The following is a 24,321-nucleotide window of genomic DNA, read 5'->3' as shown; positions in this document are numbered from 1 at the left end:
CGACAGCACCCGTTTCCGTGACAATCTAAAATAATCTAGTGCGGATACTGATTACTGATTAGCTTAAGAGTAAGCTCCTGGATTTGAGTTTGTGGTTCAAGCGCTATGCAGCTGGTCTTGCATTCAGACGGCCTGGGTTTGATCCCCGGCTAGATCATCTTAGAATTTGTGGTTCAAAAATGATACGTCGCAAAGGGGTTTTATTGAGGTATTCCCGTTTTCCTCTTTCATTCCATCAACACACTCTACCTCACCCTCATTATTTTCATCTATCATCTGCAGTAGTTAAAAATAGGCTGGGGTGAAGTTTTGGGGATTGTACGGGTTTCCGATGCTGATATAGGAAGGACTTGGAGATCCGGATCAGGTACTCGTCTGTCAGGGCTGAGGCAGGATAGCCCATCTATCAGGATCGGATTCACGAATTCCACCCAAGCCATCTGTCAGGCTTGGAAATCAGAGTATATATAGGACGCTCAGTGGGTCAATGTAAGTCTAAGTGAAAGGATCCGTCTGGGTCTGGCCCTAGAAATGCCAAGCCAACCCAAAAGTGATATCTTCACGAACATTAATATTAACTTCCATTTTTCTTTCTTTCTTTCTTTCTTTCTTTCTTTCTTTCTTTCTTTCTTTCTTTCTTTCTTTCTTTGTCTTACCGACTAACAGCCCAAGGTGGTGAAAGGAAGGATGTAAATCTGGACGAACACTAGACTTTCTCACATTGCGAGCCTCTCTAGACTGATGGTCAGCACGATGCAGGATCACCGCGAAGACGCCATAGGACAAGTATAAGACAAGAATAGAGATAAATCTCCATCTACACCAGGAATCGAACCATGAATGCTTGAACATGAATTCAATAAGAATATTATATAAAACTTCTCTTAACCGAGTCATATGCCTTTTTGAAATCTATGCACAACTGATGTACTGTGCCCTTATACTTCCATTTCCTCTCCAATATCTGTCGAATATAAAAAAATATGATCAATAGTCGATCTATTACGCTTAAAATCACAGTGATGATCCCGAATAATTTCATATACATAAGGAGTTAATCTCAAAAGAATATTAGACAAAATTTTGTATGACGTCAATAAAAATGATATTCCTCGAAAGTTACTACAGTTAGTCTTTTCCCCTTCTTAAAGGTGGTACAATATTATGGACTCATTCCTTTATTCTGGTACAATTTGCTTTTCCCAAATAGCATGTATAAGTTTATAAATTTTACTGGATAATGCGTTTCCACCCTCTTGTATTAATTCTGTTGGAATTTGATCGATACCTGTAGACTTGTACTTTTCAGATTTTCTATCGCAATTTCGACTTCAGAAAGTGTGGGTTCGGATATAAATGGTTCAGCAGTTTGTATCTGATTATCGTCCCGATCATTTCTATTTGGCCTATGTACATTTAGTAGTTGCCCAAAATAGTTTTTCCATATGTTCAGGATGGAATGAAAGTCTGCAAGCAAGTCACCATTCTCATCCTTGATCACGTTTACCCTTACCCGATATTTCTTCCTAAATTCCTTTATGCCTTTATATAAATCTCATTCTCACTATTTGTTTCTACCTCATTGAGTTTTTCCTTAAAGTAATCTCTCATGGTTAGTTTTGTTGACTGTTTCCGTATAAAGTTAGAATTATTTAGATGTGAATTGCAGAAAAATAATCTCGTATATTTTTTTGTTGTCGAAAACTCAAGGTGGAAGAGGACGTGGAATTTGGGGAATAGACTATAAGCATACTGAATTTATTGGAGAGTTTACTTCAGAGTTCGACGTTTTCAGTATTTTGAAAGCTTTCGCCCCTATATCTCTTTATTCAATAATATTCTGTATGTATATTGTGATGTTTAATCACAACCAGGTCATCTACAATCGTGAACTTTAATGTGATCCATCCATCAATACATGTCAGGTTACTGGAATTGACTTTGGAAACTGCTCTGATCAGAACGTTTTTTTTTTTGCAAGCACCGTCATATGCGAAGCTGTGTTTCCTCCACTGGAGCTTGACGCATGTGAAATCTACTAACAGAGATAGACTTTCAGATGCCGTGTTATGGCTAGAGTCCTGCGTTTGGTTATTTTTGAATACAAGTTAGGTGTACATCGATCATACTACATAGCTGCGCTTGGTACGGAGAGCAAGTTACTAGTCTCCACGCACGCTCCGCTATTGAGTGTACATCTGTTTATTCGTGTACTTATGTGCATATGTCGGTGAACAACAGGAATAGTACTCATGTAGAAAATACCACTTGAATTTAATAACAAGAATAACAAAGTATTTATTTAAAGGCAGCTTATATGCAATAAAATATAATTTTTACCAAGAATAGACAAAAAAAAAAAAAAAATCGGAGCCAGCCCCTTTATTTTCAGGAGCCACCACATTTTGCTCACACATGCAATGAGAAAACCATTCGTGCTAAGATAAAGATATATTTACTGAAATATATTAACCCTTTGCAGCATAGTGGTTATTCAGAAGAATCACCATCTTCTTTCTTTCTCAATTTCATGGCACGGATATTCCACCAAGGAGCCACCTCTTGAGTATACATAGAGATGCCATTTATGTTTTGAAATTGTGTGCAGATTTAAAATGTTGAAAAAAAAATTGATCGAAGCTTTGTTATGGTCCATGATATGAAATGATAAAAAATTAATTTGTGCTGCAAATGGTCAAATAATATTAAATATAATATATGCAATTCGTTCGATTCCCGGTCGGGGCAAGTTACCTGGTTGAGGTTTTTTCCGGGGTATTCCCTCAACCCAATAGGAGCAAATTATGAGTAACTTTCGGTGCTGGACCCCGGACTCATTTCACCGACATTATCACCTTCATCTCAATCAGACGCTAAATAACCTAAAATGTTGATAAAGCGTCGTAAAATAACCTACTAAAAATATATATGCAATTCAAACACACGCTTTCAGAGACACTCTGAAGCTATGTGATACAGCATTACTCGTTGCACGAATGATTGCCGGCGGCCGGTAGGCGAACTAAAGCACTGGATCGTATCGTATAACGCAGCGCCAATGCCTCTCTCGAAATCGGCAATCATTCGTGCAACGAGTTATATCTTGAGATGCGCAACAAATTTAACGATATTAATTTAAAAATAACATTCAAATTTCTCCGTACAACCGCTTTTGTTAACATTATATATTAGTCGTAGTGACACAAGAGATCGAAGTCTTAAAAAAAATTAGAACTCTGTTAACATTTCAGGCGCCACATAAAATTCTGTCGCCATGGCTACCTGGCGTCCAGAATATTTTTACTCCTGATTTTTACAATAAGTGTCGCATCTAGATCTAATAAAAAGTTTGGAATTAACAAATGAAAAAATATAAATGTCAGCACAAACTTAAAATAAATCAAATTTTGAGTGCGTGCTTTACGAGTCTCTACACATTACGATCAATGAATGTAAACATTTTAAGTGTTTCAAATAAAAAATGTTTCCTTCTTTCTGATAAAATACATTTTCTTCTTTCTTAATGAAGTGTTCGCTACCAAATTCTTCTATTGGAGCACGCATTTCCAACGGCCTAGCTTTGTTTTGTTTTCACTGAACAGCAGATCTGAACTAAGTAGCGTTGGATGACGTCAAACTATACTTCATACATATCTACACTGTTGCGTGTTGCTTGGAGGCTTTAGGTAACCAAACGCTGGATTCTAGTTATCACATATTGTTTGATTGGCAACTTCGCAATTGAAGGGTTCAGAGCCATAGTGGGCCAAGCGCCATTTATTAAAAACGGAGAAAGCTAAGTGAATACCATAGTTTAATGAAGATTGATATATCATTTAGTTTTAATGTGTATAGGCTACTTTATATTACTTGCTATATGTTTCCATTAAATTATGGTAATAACTTCATTTTAACCCTTATTTTCTACGGTTTTAGTAAATGGTGCTTGGTCCACTATGGTTCTGAACCCTTCAATTAGAAGTGAATTTAAATAATTTATTTCGTATAATCAGAAACCACAATATGTTCATTAAACAGCGTATCGGTATGTAGAAAAATTTAGGCTTTGTTAGAAAGATTTCAGTTATGTAAGGAAGAGCCATTAAAGCATTTTTCACAAGATTTTTGTGTCTATTCCTGCTGAAAGTGGAACATATTTTTTCTATTACTATTTTGTGGCAAGTAATGACAAATTTACAGGCATGTGATCTCCGTTTATTAAATTAGTATTAGGGCCTATAACATAAAGTTTTCATTCCGCATGGATAAAATTAAACGTATGGCATGATCTAGCTCCTGGGGGAGGTCTCTGAATTAAATTTAGCCCTTGAGAGGTTTTAAGTTGGCCAACACTGCGAATTCGAATCCTGTTCTTGGTGAGTTGTCTTTGTCAAGCTGATAGGATCCAGGCTGGACAACACGCCAAATGAAATGAAGTCAAATCAATGGCGTACTCACTCCTGGAGGACTACGCGCGCCCCCCGTGGGGCTGGGGCTCTTCTTGAGGTAGTGCGTGCCTGCGGACCCTGCAGGGCTCTTGACGGCCGTGGGTCGCCGGTGCTGCTGCAGGGCGAGCGGCTTGTCGGGGCCCCCTCGCACGCCCTTCTTACTGCCCTGGACCAGCTTGGAGTGGCGCCGGTAGCAGAAGCATGTGACCGCCGCGACGGTGACCAAGAACAGTGTCGCTCCCAGGCAGATGCCCACCAGTGCTGGTGTGGTTACTGGAACAATGCGAAAGTGAACACCTCGTTAAGATCTATAAACACTTTCGACTGAACGTGTAATAAATGACTTAAAAGTTAAATACTTTGAACGTCCTATGTACTTTATAAGTAGGCTTCGTATTCCAGCTACCTAAAGACTGAAGTTAAAGACTCGTTGGGTATATACTGTAGTACGCCGGATGCAACGAATAAGGATATAAACAAACACGTCGTCGCTGCGTGTTCGTGGAGTACAGTCAACTCCCGACATTCTGAAGTTATACTAGTAAACACATGCTTGAGCAGTGATGTTCATTATCGTCGTCATCTTTGCAGTGAATAATAACGTGCATTCGTAAGTTACGGAACTTAACATATACGAATGTCAATTGAAATGATTTTATATTGCAAGAAATTATTTTAATAGCACATGGTGTTATTGGTATATGATATAGTACAAGATATTCATATTTTCTGATATTTTTTCGTGTTTCATTAGGATACCTATTACATATGTCCCTCATTAATGAAAACCCACTAATTTTCTATATACTTTTCTAGAAATTCCCTGAAATATAGGTTATTTAATTTATTAATTGGAATGTTGGGACTGAACATCATGGTAGGCTACACAAATCCATGCTAAACTTCGAGTTAATACCTTCATCATTTTCAGATTTTGATCATACTGGTTATTTTCGGTTACGTGCAACACACTTTCTGTGCCTTTGATATTGCAGTGTCTTTCAGTGCACTATTTTTGTCACTTTTACGTTTATTTTGCACTATATATATATATATATATATATATATATATATATATATATATATATAATGTTATCTAATATTGGCAGTTGAAAATATAGGTTCAAATATCCTCAACTATGCTTTGCAATATTACACGCTTGAGCTTCTTATTTAAGACATTTTACCTCTGCAATGAACCTTCAATCAGCCACAAAGATGTAGTTATTTAAATAATGCGACTAGTAAGAGCAGTGATCGATAAGACTACTCACTATGACTGGGCCCCGGTTTTGACTTTCTAGAGGAGGAGGGCAGAGGATGCGTAACTATTTTGTATACGAACGTACCTGTACCTGCGCTATGACGTCACATATAGTACGAATCAGGCAACCTCATTTCAGTTTACATGTAGCTGGAATGCGAAGCCTATTTATAAGTAATTACAAGAGAAGGAGAAATATATTTCTACGTATAGAGGTAAAAGTGTACAAAGTTATCAACTAAGCTATCCGAAATTGCATACTCAAGTAGCTACCAAAATAACTAAACAAAATAACGAATTTTTGTTTGTTATCTGAACCTCAACCTGAGCACCGTTTTTGTACCTGTGCAGACATGAAGGCGATACTTCATTTCCGTCTTGGTGCGCTGAATCATGTCAGATGTATAGTTATCATTTCGACGATCCTTCCTTACTCTTACTGTTCCTGTTATACCTACTATTAGGGGTCACTGCGATCTTGTAGAACTTTAGCGCTAACCTTTTAGTGAGGCACATTTCCAAACCTGACCAAGCTAAGACTCGCTGAGTATCAAGGTTAGAGTAGGCAAACTCACTCGTTGAGACAGCAGGCCGTAAGATATACATCTTAACCGAGCGAATTGGCTCAGATGATAACGTTTGAGACTCGCATTCGTAGGATCCCGGGTTCAAACCCTATGGTCGGCCAATCTGATTGGGTTTTTTATGGTTTTCCTTAATCACAAAACTCCGGGTTGGAAATTTACACACCACGATTCATCGCCACCTCAGTCACCAGTATCATAAACATTAATAAAAATCTAAAAATCAGTTACATGGACAAAGCCCATCTATAACACACGACAATAGAAACAAAAATTCAACAGTAAAAACGGCCTACTGATATACCCAAAGATCCTACACACGATTTAATTACTGATGTTGAAGCGTGTATAAAACTTAACAAAAAGGAAACATATTATATACCATTTGAAAAAAAAATAACAAAACACGACTATAACGATGAAAAAGAAAGGTGTGAGAGCAATATAATTCTATAACTTAGCCTATATCAGTCTTGTCAGCTCCAATAACTCCAAGAAACAGATCGGTACCGACATTGTAATATTACTGAAAATAAATTATTTGAGGTGTATCATACAGTCTTAACGGAGCCATCCTTGAATAGGAGGCCATTGCAAAATAAGGAACTACTGACTATCTTATATCTTTTAATTTACTACTTGTAAACGGATCGATGGAATTAATTTTTTAATGTATATGAGGACTTATCCCACCATTAAAATATCACAAGTTAGGGAATACCATTTGAAATTATTTCAATGGAGGTTCATTGCCGCCCTCACATAAGCCCGCCATAGGTCCCTATCCTGAACAAGATTATTGTGTGGTTTCCTAACAAGCTGTTTTTTCAAGATGATGGGTTGTTGCCCTTCGTCCAACCCCCAAGCTGGAGGACCACCCCTTATCGACTTCTTATTCAATATATTCGCAGTTACCCTCTATATCAGCAACCTGAGGACGCGCCATGGCGTGGTGATAGGGACCCACAATATATACAGGGTGTTAAAAAGTATCCAATATTTAGGAGGTGCTAGTATGCAACAAAACAAGAAAATAATGTCTAATAAACATGAGTCCTACAACACATACTTTGTGAGATCTGTACACTTGTTCATAAGAGGTGCTCAATGTGACGTCCATTCATGGCAATGCATTCCTCTGCCCCTCGGTGTAAGAAATAACGCACTCTTTGAAATTTGTTTTAATACGTTAATAAGACAGTCCTGATAATGATCCCCAGTTAATCTCTGTGGTAGCACGTATGGCCCTATTAATCTATCACCAAGAACGCCTGCCCATAAGTTGATTAAGAATCGGTGCTGATGCCTTGTTTCTTCGGCTGCGTAGGGATTTTCATCAGCCCACACATGCTGATTACGAAAATTCACAACATCATCACTGCTGAACCCCGCTCATATCCGCAACTAGACTTTTGTTTTCAGTATTCCTTGCGAGGTATCAGTATTCCATGCCAGGGGTGTCAACTACGGTATGATTATCTGGTAGCCTGCTGTATTGTAGGCAGCGAAATGCATCGCCATGAATGGACGTCACATTGATTACCTCCTATGAATAAGTGTTCAGATCTCAGAAAGTATGTGTTGTAGAACCCATGTTTATTAGACATTATTTTCTTGTTTGATGCATACAATAATCTCCTAAAATATTGGATACTTTTTTTTAACACTCTGTATATAATATATAATATGGATTTTAAACTTCCCCCTCAATATCTATATTGCCGTGTTTTTTTTTTTTGTTTAAATCATATTTAATTTAAATATATAGTTGGGGCTGGCTAGTTTTCAAATGAAAACTCTATATAGTCTTCACTATATTTGTTTTCATGTGTATTTAACAATAAATAATTTATAACGACCCAAACAAGTATAATATCTTCTTTTCACCCTAATTTGTTAACATGCAGACGAAGAAAGATCCACCTTCAAAACGTTGCGAAGTTGATAGGCCTATTATATATATATTGTATGCAGTATATTGTACAAGAAATGGAAAAACAATTCTGTTCAAACCTTTCTCATTATGGCAGTAAAATAAATATTTTTTCTGAATATATAGTAAAATAAACAATAACTTGAGTCATACAAGTTCATAAACATATTGGAATTATATTCGTCTTTAACTTCATTTTTATTAAGGCTCGTAGGAACCTCTTGAATACGTCTCTGGTATACGTAATATAATAGTAACAGTATCGGTAACAATGCTGGTGATGGCAGCCTGGTGTGGTTAAATTTCGGTACCTAGTGTATTGCGTCTTTTGAAACGTTCTGTGTTTTGTAGTGTTGAATTCCCTTCTGACAGTCTGCTCTCGAGCACTCTTGCTCTTGGAGAGGAAGGACGTCATTTGCTGAGCTGGAAATTGATAAAATCGAGGTGAAAATTTTGCAACTGCAGCGACGTGTAATGGCTCTCGAAGAAGCTGCACATGCGCGCTCTCTAGCGGAAGACTAATTTCCTATTGGGAATAACATGGCGCCGACCACGTGATGTGTGACATTGCCTCGGCAACGAAGCAACATCAAATTATCGAGATAGGGACTCTCTAGGAAGGACTCGTAACGACGCTTTTTCGACCTTGTTCCAGACGATGCTGACATCTTGCCTTTACTTATCTATATTTAAGCAATTTACGAATATACCGTGCGCACTCATGGACTTAGGTGTGAATGTAGCTCTAATGTACGTACTACGTAGTGATGCAAGCTAATATTGCTTGACTCATCTAATTTATTGTTACCACGGGAAGATTCACATTAAGAAAACTTGCTTATTTGCATTTCATTTATGGAAGGTAAAATGGAAATGCAAGGAAAGCTGAAAAGGCTTTACTTACTTACTTACAAATGACTTTTAAGGAACCCGCAGGTTCATTTCCGCCCTCACATAAGCCCGCCATCGGTCCCTATCCTGTGCAAGATTAATCCAGGTTCTATCATCATATCCCACATCTTTCAAATCCATTTTAATATTATTCTCCCATCTACGTCTCGGCCTCCCCTAAGATCTTTTTCCCTCCGGCCTCTCAACTAACACCCTATAGGCCTATGCATTTCTGGATTCGCCCATGCGTGCTACATGCCCTGCCCATCTCAAACGTCTGGATTTAATGTTCCTAATTATGTCAGGTGAAGAATACAATGTGTGCAGTTCTGCGTTGTGTAACTTCCTCCATTCTCCTGTAACGTCATCCCTCTTACCCCCAAATATTTTCTTACAAACCTTATTCTCAAACACACTTAATCTCTGTTTCTCTCTCGAAGTGAGAGTCCAAGTTTCACAACCATTCAGAACAACCGGTAATATAACTGTTTTATAAATTCTAACTTTCAGATTTTTTGACAGCAGACTAGATGACAAAAGCTTCTCAACCGAATAATAACATGCATTTCCCATATTTATTCTGCGTTTAATTTCCTCCCGAGTGTCGTTTATATTTGTTACTGTTGCTCCCAGATATTTGAATTTTTCCACCTCTTCGAAGGATAAATCTCCAGGCAAGTGTAAACCTGATCAAGGATGAGAATGGTGACTTGCTTGCACACTCTCATTCAATCCTGAACAGATGGAAAAACTATTTTGGGCAACTACTAAATGTACACAGGCCAAATAGAAATGATCGGGACGAAATTCAAATACAAACTGCTGAGCCATTTATACCCGAACCCACACTTTCTGAAGTCGAAATTGCAATAGAAAAGGCTTTATCAGTGAAAATATAATTTACTATGCAAACTAGTCCATACCATGTTTATAAGAATTCACCAACATTTTCAGAAAATGGCCCTGAGTTCGATGCTAGAGGGGCTACACTGACTACACATATAAAGGCTTGTAACTATATTCAATGCCCGCTCCGATCCTATAATAATGCTGCATAGGAGCGGGCTGTGCTATATCAAAGGGAGCGTTTCCGGACATGGACTCCTGTGTGCAAATTGTTCATATTGATCACCTATACCGCTCTTCAGATTTTTAACAAAATCACAGAATCACCCAATTTATTCGTGAATCAGACGTGAACAGCACACATGCTCCTATTTTTTAATTACTTCCTTGAGTGATTTTATTATAAAATACACTCTTCAGTCGAGAGACGTGCACTAATCTTTCATGCCTAGTTGCCTACACAAATATAGACCCGAAATAAAGCAGACATTTGGAGGAGTTATATTCGAGTGTAGGCTTTCACGGCCGGTGTCAATAGGAGAAAAGTTTTCTGGGCTATCAGGCCGTGGTCTGTCGGTTGAGTGACCAAACGTTTCGTTCACTGCTGCGGTGAACATTTTCAGTGGTGTAGATTACTGGTTCTACTGCGCGTGCCGATAATCACGGCCTGATAGCCCGGAAAACTTTTCTCCTATTTGGAGGAGTTGCAAAGAATTACAATTTTGAACTTCTCTTATACTTTGTGTATAAATAAGTTCAGAATTAATATTTTTTGGACAATAAAATGCAATAGAAATAATTGTAACTTTTTTTTCAAAATTCAATTCCAACAGTCAACAAAGATTTTATAGTTAGGCCTACAAATAAACATAGTGCCGGTTTCTAGGCTGTACTTTAATTAAATGGATTTCCTATTAAATGGATTTCCTGAGAACTCGGCCATCTTTGTGGTGACAATGTTCAACTTTCCCGGAACAAGAGCCACTGAGAAATTAGTGATTTAACGGAATTTTTCGGTCTGGTTTTCATGGTTTGCTATACTAGTGATCAGCAGAGCTAGGAAGTTCGTACCAAAGAAGTAGATGTCAGTTGAGTACGTAAAACGAGGAGTATAGATCTCACCCGCGCCTCGCCCTGCTGCCGCTCGTACAGATGATACACAGTATGTTCATTAACAACGCATAGTGGCATTCTGTGGATCTGTGCAGAGTCGTGAATAGTTTGAAGAATATTGTTAATTTATATTAATATTTTAGGTTCTGAACAAAGTGAGCTATTCTGTTATTATTGTATTATTTACGTAATATCAATATAATGTATGATTCCAAAAAAGTAAACTCATCTCTTATTAAATAATTATCATTAGCGACTCGTAGTTAAGGCTCTTAGGCGGAGCCGTCCCTATAAAAATCTCCTACAAAAATCTTGACATTTGTTTGTGTTTAATAGTAGAATAAAGATTTTCAATAGAGGATAAACATTGAAATTTTACTCGGCTTGTTCGTTAATAACGGTCAATATATTTGGAACTGTTGGTACCGACAGATGTTTTTGATATAGATTATATAGTAATAATAGAGGCTCTACCTCTCTAGTTTCCCTTCCGCACAATAGAAACAGGACGGGGAGGAGTCTGGCTAATAAGGGTACAGCAAAGGCGTAGAGATCATACGCTTTGAGTCGTTGCCAACATTTTCTAGCTCCGAGTTTTAAAAAAAAGCTCTCTAGGAGAAGAGAAAAGAAACAATGTCTGACACTCCATTCTGCTCTCTCATTCATTTTACGGTAGGTCATAGGCCTAATTGGCATTTTAGGATAACATTGCGATGATAAGATGAATGAGTCGTTTAGTTATTCGTTGACACAATTGGTATCCCTAGTATCCCATAAAGTGAAAATTTTTCAAACCTCTGTCAGGGACGGGAAAGCAACACAACGGAAATTCTAACGCGCGAATTAGTTTTGGCTTGTCCTTCGTAATACGAGTATCGGTATTGTATGCGGTTGTGAACTTGTGATTGTGAGAGCCGTTTTCGAATGTTTATTTGAGAACAATGAATTGTGTGTGTAATATATCGAAAGAGAGAAGGGCCGATTTCGTCTGCAAGTAAATGAATTAAAATAAGTGAAGTGCCCGTTATATATATATTATAATAACTTTTTCTTAAATAAGTTATTTCCAGTTACGGAAATACACGAATAAACAAATAAAAAAATGAATAAACAAATACTCATGTTCGAAGCCCTGAAAATTTTTCATTTCAGCCTAGAGTCTTCCTCAATTTTAAAACTACGAGCCGCGACTGCTAATTATGCAAACAGGAATGTGTAATACATTTTTTTTTTTCCGATTATTCTTCGTTAAATGTTGACGTCTCGTGCTGGTATGCATTCAGTTGCGTTACAGTCCAAGTTCAACATCGGAATTACGATACGGACTTCCTAGCTGCCAATACAATAGAAAAAAAATTCTTGAAAACAATTATGGGTTTAATATTATGTCCCACATACGAGATACACTATTAGATTCACAAAGAGGTTGTTCACCTGATGATAGTAATAAATACTGTATCATATTTAAGATTTGTTCTAGTAACGTCTTCTGACGTAGAACGAATATTTTCAGAGTAGAAATATTTCATTTCTGAACCTAAAAAATGTATTTCTTTTGATAAAATGAAAACGTTTATTGTTATTTGTTATAAAGAGGCTAGAATCATAATTCTGTACTTTGTATATTATTTTTATATGTATGAGTAAATTAATTTAGATTTGAATTTACGAACTTTATAATTACAAAATATTGTTCTAAGGCTGTGGACGATTGGAGCACATGTTTGGTTACCACCCGGCTGTACATGTTAGTCGTTCTGCTTCACGGCTTTAAGTTAATTTTAAACTAATATCCTTCAAAGCTATAAATAAAGATTAAATCTCACCGAGAGACGCTCTATTACTTTTCACTCGGTAGAGATATAGTCCAAGCTCACACAATTAACAGTTTTGGTACCAACTTCCTAGCTCTAGTGATCAGGCTTCATGCTAAACACATTGACTTGTTTTGCTTTATGTTATGTCAGATAGTTCATTTTGTTAAGCAAATGGATCGACGCAATATTTGAGACGTATGCAGAAATGTAACTGTATCTATTGAAGAACAAACCTGGAATACTTGGAAATGACATTTAATTATGTATAGTCGTTTGTCTGGGGTGTGAATGAATGAATGAATAAAAAAGGAGTGAATAAATAAATAAATAAATAAATAAATAAATAAATAAATAAATAAATAAATAAATAAATAAATAAATAAGTAAATAAATAAATAAATAAATAAATAAATAAATAAATAAATAAATAAATAAGTAAATAAATAAATATATAAATAAATATATAAATAAATAAATAAATAAATAAATAAATAAATAAATAAATAAATAAGTGAATGAGTAAATAAGTAAGTGGTCTGTGGAGAAACTTCCGGTCTTGGTGCTAGTGGCTGACGTTTCGACCGCTGTGTTGTGGTCATCCTCAGAGCAGTGGATATCCATTGCTCTCCACAACACAGCTGTCGAAACGTCAGCCACTATAGTGAGGGTCACATAAGAACAGTTCCTAAACAGAAAATATTGCCGTCTTGTCAGTGTTGCCAACGGTTATCAGATATCACACGATTCTACCTACTAAATGACTTATTTACATACCGTACTTTATGTTGGAAGATTATTCTAAATAATTCAATAATTTGTAACATATTTTCATAGGCAAACAATACGAGAAAGGGATCAACATGTCAAGTAACTTGTCTGGCAATACGAAATTCATTGGTTTGGCTAAACAATTGGCTCACGAAACCTAACCTAAAAATATATTTTGTTTGGCCACATGAAATTATTAGTACTAACTCCGAAAACTTACCTGACTATAGTCTTGAATTATAACCACAACACATAAAATAACCATTATGTTTTAATATTAATACTGATATTAATTAATTATTAGTACGTTCAGATTTCACTAGCTTCCAGTAACCGCCTCAGAAATCTAGTACAATTTTAATTTCATGGAACTTCAGTACCGACAAATATTGTCGATATTTGTCTCAGCTGCCAACATACCAGTTACTAAATCAGTAGCATTTGTAGTATTTGTCAGTATCGAAATTCGAAACGAAGTTGGCAAAAGAAAATTCAACCTACAAACTAGAAAATCACCACAATCCACTAGCATATGTAGTAATGGGGGAAAAATTGTTGTGTTTCACCCTTAGGGTATGAAGTAAGTTGACCCAGACTATAGCACCAAGACAACGCGGTATAAGCCATGAAATTTTCCCACAGATCATGTACACCGGCCGCGGAAGCCTACGCCAACAAATAAGTAAGTGGTATCATGATTCTAATGCTACAGTTTATTTGGTCTTCCTAATATTTTTGCAACGGGTTTCAACTTTAACATTTGCTGAAGGATTCTAATTCCGTCCATTCGGAGTACGTATTCTTTTCAATTCGTCTATACAGAGTGAATATAAATTCAACCGACAAACTCCGTTGACTGATAGGAGATATCATTTGAAGTATTTTGAGGTACTAAACCACATGCCGGAAACCCTTTGTTTTTTTAGCAACAGGACGCGAAAGTGTCCAGAAAAAGATCCGATAATAAAATTATTTACTGCAGAACGCATGCGCTCACACTGTACGCCAATTCAGTCAACAATGTACGGAACTCTGTTTACAAATCGCCTACTCAAACAGTGCAGTGGCTTGGAATAGCTTGGCAATTTTTTTCGTGATGGATGGATTGGGCGTGGTGGTCGAGTATCTTGACCTGCTATGTCACCTGATCTAAGTCCGTTAGACGATTTTGTATGGGGACCGAAGTTCATCGTACTGTAGTTGCTTCAACCAAAGATCTTGTGATATGAGTCGTTGCTGTGGCCCATGAGTTAAGATTAATTCGTGATAGTTTGAGATGGTAAGCGGTCAATGATTATGAGCCCGTATAAAATCTGGAAAATCACACTGCAGTATTTGTTTTGTTACATGATTGTACACTTATAACCATGTGTTAATTTTTTGCTTTTTTGTATGCAGAATTCTACAGTATTAATTTGATTTTTTGTTAACTAATATTGTTTGTTAAAGCAATAAATTGTAATTGTGTCACAAGTAAAGTTAAACATAAAGTGATAAAGCATACTAAAAATATTTAACACACTGTATTTTGTAAGCAATTGGTTTCTGACCATTGGTTTCTTATCTTGTTTAGTTGGATGTCCTCTAGAATTCTTGGAAGTTTTTCGGTTGAATTTAGATTCAATGAGTTCCGAAAGTTGTGTAGTGTGAAATTATTTTGGATATATATATATATATATATATATATATATATATATACACATACATATTCTGGTAATCCTGTAGCCCTTTGTTAAATTTTATTTTATTTTAATAATATGAATTATAATGAAATAGTAATGTAGTTTAAATCTTTATGCTCGACCATGCCGAAATGTAGTAATTATACACCTGGTAGTAGCCCTTTAATGCACCTCATTAAAGTACACCTATTCATTATAATTCAGTTGTTCAGCCAATGAGAAATCACCATTGTACCATTATAAAACCGCAAGTATCGATTATTCTCGGATATGCAATCGAAAGACAATTAGCGAAAAGTCACGGAGGCTGGAAATCCAATACTGTCGCAGAAGGTTATGTTATGTTACTATAATAATTAGCGTTAATTGTAAATAAAATTCAAATAAATTCAATTTGTCATCTCGTTTTTCAATTCTAAATCAATTTCCAGGTTATATCAAGACTAATCTTCATGTTATTTTCTAGATTATATCAAGGTCAATGACATTCGTGCCTCGGAAAAAATCAATACTTTCGCGTCTGCGCACATCTCACAATTCAGGTCAGTTCCGCTCCTCACTTACATAATCATAACATGAATACTTATGAATAATTTCAAGTTAGAAATATGGTCGAGCATAAAAAGTCGTATGAAACTTGCCTATAATGGTAATTATGACGCTCGTATGAAAATTATGAAACTTGCTTGCGCTCGTTTCATAAACAAACATACTCGCGTCTTAATTACTATAGGCTCGTTGCATAATGTACTATTATGACTTATCAGGTTTAAATTTAACACATTGTTTTTATTTGAAGCTATTGTTTTGTTTGTTAACGTTTTCGTCTTTATTGAAATTTTCAGACAATTCTATAAACAAATAAAGATGAAAACATTAACAAACAAAACAATAGCTTTAAATAAAAAAAATGGTGTAATGTATTGTACATTAAATTGTATTTACTCGTGATGTTAATGTAAAACCTGATAAGTAATAAAGACTGAAACTTTATTACAATTTCTGTTGTTATATCCTTATCTGAATAAACCTGAATATGAATTATTGTAAATTAATTAATGATACTGCCAGCCGAAGCAATAGTACAATATTAAACATCGCTACCTGTTATTTCAGAACAAAAAAGTCTGGAAGTGAGATTTTCCCGTCTTCCAGGGTCGTCTTTGTTTTGCATATGTATGGTTCAAAGCAGCACCAGGTTTGTTTTCTCTGCAATACGATTATCGAATCGATATGCGGCGCTCGCAAGCCTTCAGCTGTTATTTTTAGAGACTTGTGGCCTGCACACAGCGGATGCGCCGCCTGAGCCCGCGAACTTTACGAGAGAAAGTTCCAAATTCTTACGGCGAATTTATTAGCGGTTGGATCTCGGAACAATATATTTTTCCATACTGCTGCATCTTGTGAGAAAATTAGCGACAGTGCTTTCAAATAAACAACAGCTGCCTGCAAAATCCCGAAGTGCGTTCTCATTTTCTTGGACGTCTAGCGAATAAGATAGATAGATAAGTGCATTTATTGATGCATAATAAATTATACAAATTCATGTACACAAGATCCTTCGCACCAGCTCATACGGCCATTCGTGCTGTAACTATGCACAGTTTGAATCTTCAAAACGAAAATAATGCCTACTAATAATAATAAAATAGTGAAACAACAGTTATTATTATTACTACCGTTATCATTGATTACCACTATTATAACTAATCTAACTTTATACCAAATTTCACAAAAATAATACAAATAAAATAAAAGGGAGATATGAAAAACACACACGCACAGTGACACACACACACACACACACACACACACACACACACACACACACACACACACACACACACATATATATATATATATGTACAGTATAAACAATTCAATTTCTTGTTGAAGCTGCACCAAATAATCCAAATAATAAATATAAAGGTAATACAGTATACAAATAAAAACATACACACGCAATAAAATACAAAAGACACAGTAAAAAAAAAAACCTTATCCCCTAATTATATCATTCGCTCAATGTTAATATTACTCATTGCAACACTAATAAATCTTTCCCTTATCCATCGGCTCCCTCCCCCTCGGCCAATTCCACCCTCAACTGTCGAACTTTTGCCATAAATTTTCCCACACTGTCACAGGATTTAACGTTATTTAATACAGCGTATGTCGTCAAGTGCCCCCTGCTAGATGTAATGAAGGATTCTGGCAGGAATAGTTTCCTCAGAGCTTCTGTGGCTTCACACTCCGACAAAATGTGGTGTGATGTCTCGCCTCTACCGCAAAGAGGACATATTCTCGCCCCCTCTTCGTTGACGATTTTAAGTGCCCTCCAGGCTCCTAGACGAAACCAGATTAAATCCAGTCTACCATCTTTGCTACCTCCATAGAGATATAGTTCGGCCCCCAAATTTGTTTTGATCATCGATTGGATCTCCAGAGCAACCTTATCCCTACATTCCCCTTCTGTTATTTGCCTGTCTATATCCTTCAGGCGTTTCTTGACTTTCCGCCAGACATTTCGCTTGTTCCTGCAATCTTTCGCGATTATAAATCCCATGCCTATTTCCTCCAACCCTCTGCGTAATCTACCTGCTCAGGTTACTTGGTCTCTCCTCTCGAGTTGCTCCCTATAACAGACTGCTACAATCTCTATATCGGTCTACTGTATACACTTATATGTATTTATCTTAATTTGAGACTTGCCTAGTGACGAAATATGAAGTCCATACGACGTTCCTTCCTACTGCAGAACTTATCAATTACCTTAGTGTTAAACCCCTTCATCTTGGACAGCGTACTCTTTGCTATTGACAGTATTGCAAGAGCAGTCAGACGATCCTGGGACATAGTGTTCCTTAAAAAAGTTTTTATGCGTTTCAAGCAAGAAAAACATCTTTCTGGCTCTACATTGGTCATTGGTGTTGTAACCAAAATATTTAACAACTTCGTTACTTCACAGAATGGATCCTGTAAAATGTTGGTGACTATGTATTGTAACAATTGAACAGCTCCATCTATATTTCGGAAGTCTGGGCTTCCGTATAGAACTCCAAGTTGTGTTTTTAACACTCTTTTGTTCAGTACAGCGAAAAATTGTCAAAACATTTGTTGTTTAACAATTTTGTTGCGTCTAGGTAACTTAAAGACTGGAAACGGTGAGTAGTTTCCAGAATTATACGGTCACATACTTCCATGGCTTCAATTTTCTGGGATTCCATTTTTCGTCGCTTGCTGGCTGATTCAGGAGGAACCTCAAAATACAGGTAGATGGCAGCAGCAGTCGGACACTTGAATTACCAAATACATTGTAAATAGTTCCGAGTTCTTCCACAAACAAACAGTCTTTCGTTACGCGTTACTTTTGCAATCTCCAAGCTGTATCGTGCTGAAGCTGACTACAGCACTTTCCCGCGTAAAAATAGCCCATCAGAACAGTGATTTCAGCTTCGCACATGCACATAATTGTCTATATTCTCATGTAGAGTTCTGAGTAGCACGACGTACCCCCCTGAGGCACCAAAGAGCGAAGAGCGAAGACTAAACACTCTATAACGCGTCATGAACATAACCACGGGAAATTGTCAAATGACGGATCAAATTCTATGGTATTGCCAATACATTATTTGAGCAAAAATTATCATTGTGCTGTAGCACATAAGGACGGGCCGCCCCTACAGGAGTGGTAAATGTATACTTCAGCCCAAAGAGGCTTTTTATGCACCAGTGATGGAATGAGTTGCGCGTCGACTGTGAATATTTTAAAGAAAAATTTACAGATAAAATATAGTTATCTATGTAAAATGTAAGAACAAGAAACTGGTTTCGAAAAGAACATAATAGTTTAATTTGTCGCTAGCGAAGATACATCTTACACTACAGTAGAGGCAGATTAATGTAGCTTCTGAGTTACAGTTTAAGCACAGTCTAGTATATACAGTCACGAAGCTTGAATTGTGAGGTTGCTAGAAACAATAGACTGTGCCGGTACTATTTCGCATTGTTTGTAATGAGGCGGTATTAGTGAACCTAGTGGTTAGCAACTATCTATGGATGCATATTTACTACGTATTGAGCTTCGTGACTGTATATACTAGACTGTGGTTTAGTAAATCGATGTTTAATATAAAATATGTTGTACTCACGTTGAACGCTTCTGAGAAATTTTCTAAATAGACAAAATATAAAAATAGGAAATGCCGAAATGAAGTTTCTGAGATATGTAGCTGAATGGATGAAGCCAGTGACATCACAATACGAGAGGAACTAAAATTTTAAATTTAAATGACCAAACATCACAAAGAAAAACAACTGGAAAGAATATTTATTAAGAAATGACACAACTAGAATAGCTGAACAAACTGTGACTTACAAACCTAGCTGAAAGAGAGATGTGTGTCGACAGAGAAGACGATTTCTATTCCTCGTGAGCGGAACGGAAATCCAGGAAATATTGATAACTATGATGATAATTTGCTAATATAAATGAAATATGATTAGGAGGAGGAAGACAGAATAATTACATTGTTGTTTTATAGGCCTTGCTGTTGAGGAAACTGAAGGATAAAGGGTAGCCATGCTTGTTACGTTTTATTAAGAGCTTGGTTAAAAAGACTCCACATACGCAGATTTTTAACTTTTTAGAAATCAGTTCATGTGCTTTACAGTTCATACTGGCTGATATATATATATATATATATATATATATATATATATATATATAGTATTTAAGCTTTAAGTATTTATATGTGTATGATTTTTAAAGTGAAGTTTGGACCTCCTGATTTTGAAAAGTTAATTTGTCAATAAAAAAAATAGAGTCGATGAAACTGAAATTGCTAGGTCATTTGTTTCTGGCTGTACAATACTCCAATACGCTATCATTTTAATGAATTTGGCATGGAGGCTATGAAGTTTTCGTAGGTACTTTGGAACTGAGCCAGATGTCACATATTTTAAGTGCAGACTGGAAATAAACTATCACTATTCTCATACGTTGATAAGTTATAATAATTTAATATTCACATTGTAAAATGACGCATATTTCCTGTCTGGAAGACAATGGAAAACTTATCGGAGTAAGCTCATTACTTCAGTTTGTTGTCAGTTATTTAGTCAACTGCCCGAAGACAGGTCTGAACCTCACAAGTGATACCAACATGGCACCACTTTTGAGGCAACTAGGCCAAGTGATAATGGGGTAGGGTGGCCAGTTCCTTTCCTCCTCCATTGCATACATCGCCGACTAACTACATATTACACTAATCAGACTTCAGATGTATACAAACAATTGTTACTCCTCTGAAATATCGTCAAGTGAGATGTACTGCCTGATAATAGATGTACATATCAGCCAGAACCTCAATTAGAGGCAATACTTTAGTTTGATATTTAAAATTAGACGTCTACTGCAATTTTGCATTGTGTCTGTGTACTAGGTCAGAACATACGAAGCAAATATCTCAGTTTTTTTCTTTAAGACGTTCTTCGGGCTTCCGTTCCTCACGCCTGATGAAGTAGGCAATTTTTTGTTAACAATGTCATGGCCATCCGACCAGAAGGTGAATCTGCACCTCAGTTTTGAGATTATGTTTTATAAAAATACATCAAGCCTCATTATAAATTTCCATCGTCACTATGAGCAGAATTCTCCTATTCTCTTACACGAACAACGAATGTTTGGGAAAATTTTCATTCAGAGTTGAACGGTATGATCTATTATTCGCATCCTAACATTAATTTTATCAGTTATTAGAAGCCATCAATATGGTACAAACGAGCGTTACGTGAAAATGAATTAATCCAATCTCGGAAACATCAGGCGATGCAAAAAATTCGCAGAAAAAGAGAATATTATACAGGATGTTCCTAAATTAGACCGACAAACTTTAAGATCGGATAGATAACCTTCTTTCAAACACTTTTCGTTAAGAAACCCATGGGCTCTGACACTTCGTTTCAGTGTAAGAGAGGTTTAATGCTGCCACCCAGTTTGTTTACTCCGTCAGCGCAATATCATTCCTCGACCGCGTTTGTTTATTTCCTGACCTCGGTATCATGTATTAATCCAATCTCATTACACCTGTGGTTTATGAAACCCCTGCTGACTCTGAAGACGATCTTGCAACATGCAGTGTTTGGAAATAGCTGAAGTAAGGGAAATGCCTGGCGTCTTTGAAAGGATACGACAAAATATGGCACGTCGATGCAATGCTTGCTTGGAAGCCAATGGACGTGTGTTCCGGCTATTGTTGTAGTGATGAGACAGTAAAGCAATGAAGCCATCCTTCTAATTTAACACTGAAGTGAGTGTTTTTCCTTTACATTCGCTTTGTTTGTGTTTTTCTGCATGTTTGGGTCAATAAATTGTGCCTGTAACATTAATGATATGTTTATTCACTTTTGACGTAACTAATTACTTCAACTCCTTCCTGTACGATCGAACCATATAACGACATACACCACTCTTGTTCTGAAAGGAAGTGTCGCAGCCCATGGGTTTCTTAACAAAAAACTGTTTAAAAAGAATGAGTATAGGATAAATGGGACCGTCAATTTGCTTATCATAGATGTGACATCCTGAAAAAACTGTATAACATATGTTCACTTCAAGCTGTTATTTTAATATTGATATATTAATATTATTATTAATCTCAACTTAATGCCAATGTCATTAAGCTTTGTAATACGTGATATAATAGCTAATACAGATGCCTCAAACTAGCAAGCTGTCTCGTTCGCGCAGGCGCATAGAGCACTTCTCCCCTACCACTGTCCGCCTACTGCTGTGCACTGTGGACTAGAACGGTACAGCTCCGTTCTAATAACAGTTGAGAAGGCTGCATAGGGAGGGTACATCTTGAATACATCGTCAAGAGGTAAACGTTTCAGATAATATGACTATACCTGGGTATCGGAGCCTAGGTGGGCCCCCTCCGTTAGCTCTACTATTCCCCTCTCTAGGCAGCTTCCTAGTTTGAGGCATCTGTACAATTTACGCAACACAATCCACAATCCAAACAAAGATAGCTAATTGCAACCATGAATGTCCCCAACTTGTTTGATTACAACACGCGCAAGAATGAACTACGAAAAATGATATCTTCTCATTAAAGAATTATATCAAGTGTCTATGTTTTGTAGTTTTATACATCTGTTATAATTTTATCCAATTATTGTTCTTGTATTTTAATATATTATTACATAATGACATTTACATAGTGTCCAATTAAATAGCTGAATTTGGACATATCCAATCACGAGTATTGCCTATATAACTAGTGTAATCATGATTATTGCTGTTTGTTATTTGAATACATTGCATTTAACCTATGTTGCACCAATATTAAGAATGTATAAGTGATAACTTCTCATGATTTGATGATGGCATAGTATGCCGAAAACGTTTAAAAAAAATTGTATAATAAGCAAATTGATGGTCCCACTTATCCTATACTCATTGTACTTCTGCTTATCGGTTAAAACTACCTTCAAAATGAAAATGTTTAAAAGAAGATTATCTATCCGATCCCAAAGTTTGTCGGTCTAATTTAGAAAATCCTGTATTGCTTAGAGAGAGGATCCGGAAAAGGAAAGCTGCCCTATAACAAGGGGTACCGTTTTATTGCAGCCACGTACTTCATTTCTTTGTACATATACAAACAAAAACAATACACAGTTATAATTTTCTGTTTTTTTTTTCCTTTGATCTTTAGCGGCTATTCCTATAACCGGATTATATATTTGAAGAGTCCACTGCAAGAATGATGGATGTCATTTGAAATAAATTTTGCAAGAGAAGCAATTGAAAGTTTGAAATGCTTAGCGCTCAAAGCTTAACTGTGATTTTCCGATCATTACTGGACAATGACTATCAGTGTTAATACCATATAACTCTCTATGTACATTCTATATTTCTTAAGCTATGCATTGACAGTCTTGGTTCATTTTCGACAAGAAAGTGACATCCATCATTCTTGCAGTGGACTCTTAATTTATTAATTTATAAAACTGTACAAATGGTGATTTACAATCCACAAAGAGGAATTTAAAATTTGTGTAGATGTATCCTGGAGATTTGGTGTATCGATATGGAATCTAAGAAAAAAAAATTATACAAAATTTTGAACATGCTCCAAACAATAATCCAATTACTTTCCACGATTTTCGGGTGTACTGTATTTATCTCCCAGATATTTGAAGGAAGTTTCATAATACTCATATTTTTTCATGATCTACTTCTTTGATCTGTGCACACTTTTTTCAAAACGTAGCTTACTCTTGGGTCAATAACAAAGCCAATGTTCATCTTCCTGTCGATTGTAATGATATCAGTGCGTTTGTTGGAATCTTGGGCTGAGATACACAGTACTTCTTAATAGATTTTTAAAATTTCAAATTTTTTAAGGTATTCGGTAGTGTTACTCCTCAACATGTGACTGAATTCTGACAAGGTCATATCAATAAGTTAGAGTACATACATATCACAGCCTTATCATGAACATTTCTACCATAGAATCACATATTTCTAAAAGCACCAATTAAGTTTCATTTGACGTGGAAACGCAACTAGGATATAATTTTTTAGTTGGTTATTTGACGACGCTGTATCAACTACTAGGTTATTTAGCGTCGATGAGATTGGTGATAGTGAGATTGTGTCTGGAGAGATGAAGCCGAGGATTCGCCATAGATTACCTTGCATTCACCTTACGGTTGGGAAAAACCTCGGAAAATACCCAACCAGGTAATCAGCCCAAGAGGGAATCGAACCCGCGCCCGAACGCAACTTCAGACCGGCAAACAAGCGCCTTAACCGACTGAGCCACGCCGGTGGCTACTAGGGTATAATATATTTGAACTTAGTAGGCCCTATATATATAGCTTACACAGAAAATATTATCTCCCTGACAGAGGGTTCCAGGTAAATTTTGTTGGCATTTTTCGCCCATGTTCAATTTAGACTTGTT

At 36.4% G+C, this 24,321-nt stretch overlaps 1 protein-coding gene across 2 annotated transcripts in view; it reads right to left on the bottom strand.

The window, feature by feature from the left end:
• Syt4 (Synaptotagmin 4) overlaps nucleotides 1–24,321 on the bottom strand; it is a 527,459-nt gene that overhangs the window by 54,185 nt on the left and 448,953 nt on the right. For both annotated transcript variants that reach the window (XM_069821239.1, XM_069821240.1), the window contains one exon: nucleotides 4,459–4,721. In XM_069821239.1, coding sequence (XP_069677340.1) covers nucleotides 4,459–4,721 — 263 coding nt within the window. The remainder of the gene's footprint in view (nucleotides 1–4,458; nucleotides 4,722–24,321) is intronic.

The sequence above is a fragment of the Periplaneta americana genome, chromosome 3 (genome assembly GCF_040183065.1).
Source record: "Periplaneta americana isolate PAMFEO1 chromosome 3, P.americana_PAMFEO1_priV1, whole genome shotgun sequence".
Lineage (NCBI taxonomy): Eukaryota > Metazoa > Arthropoda > Insecta > Blattodea > Blattidae > Periplaneta > Periplaneta americana.
The sequence above is the reverse complement of the archived record's forward strand: the minus strand, read 5'-3'. Positions and strand labels throughout refer to the sequence as shown.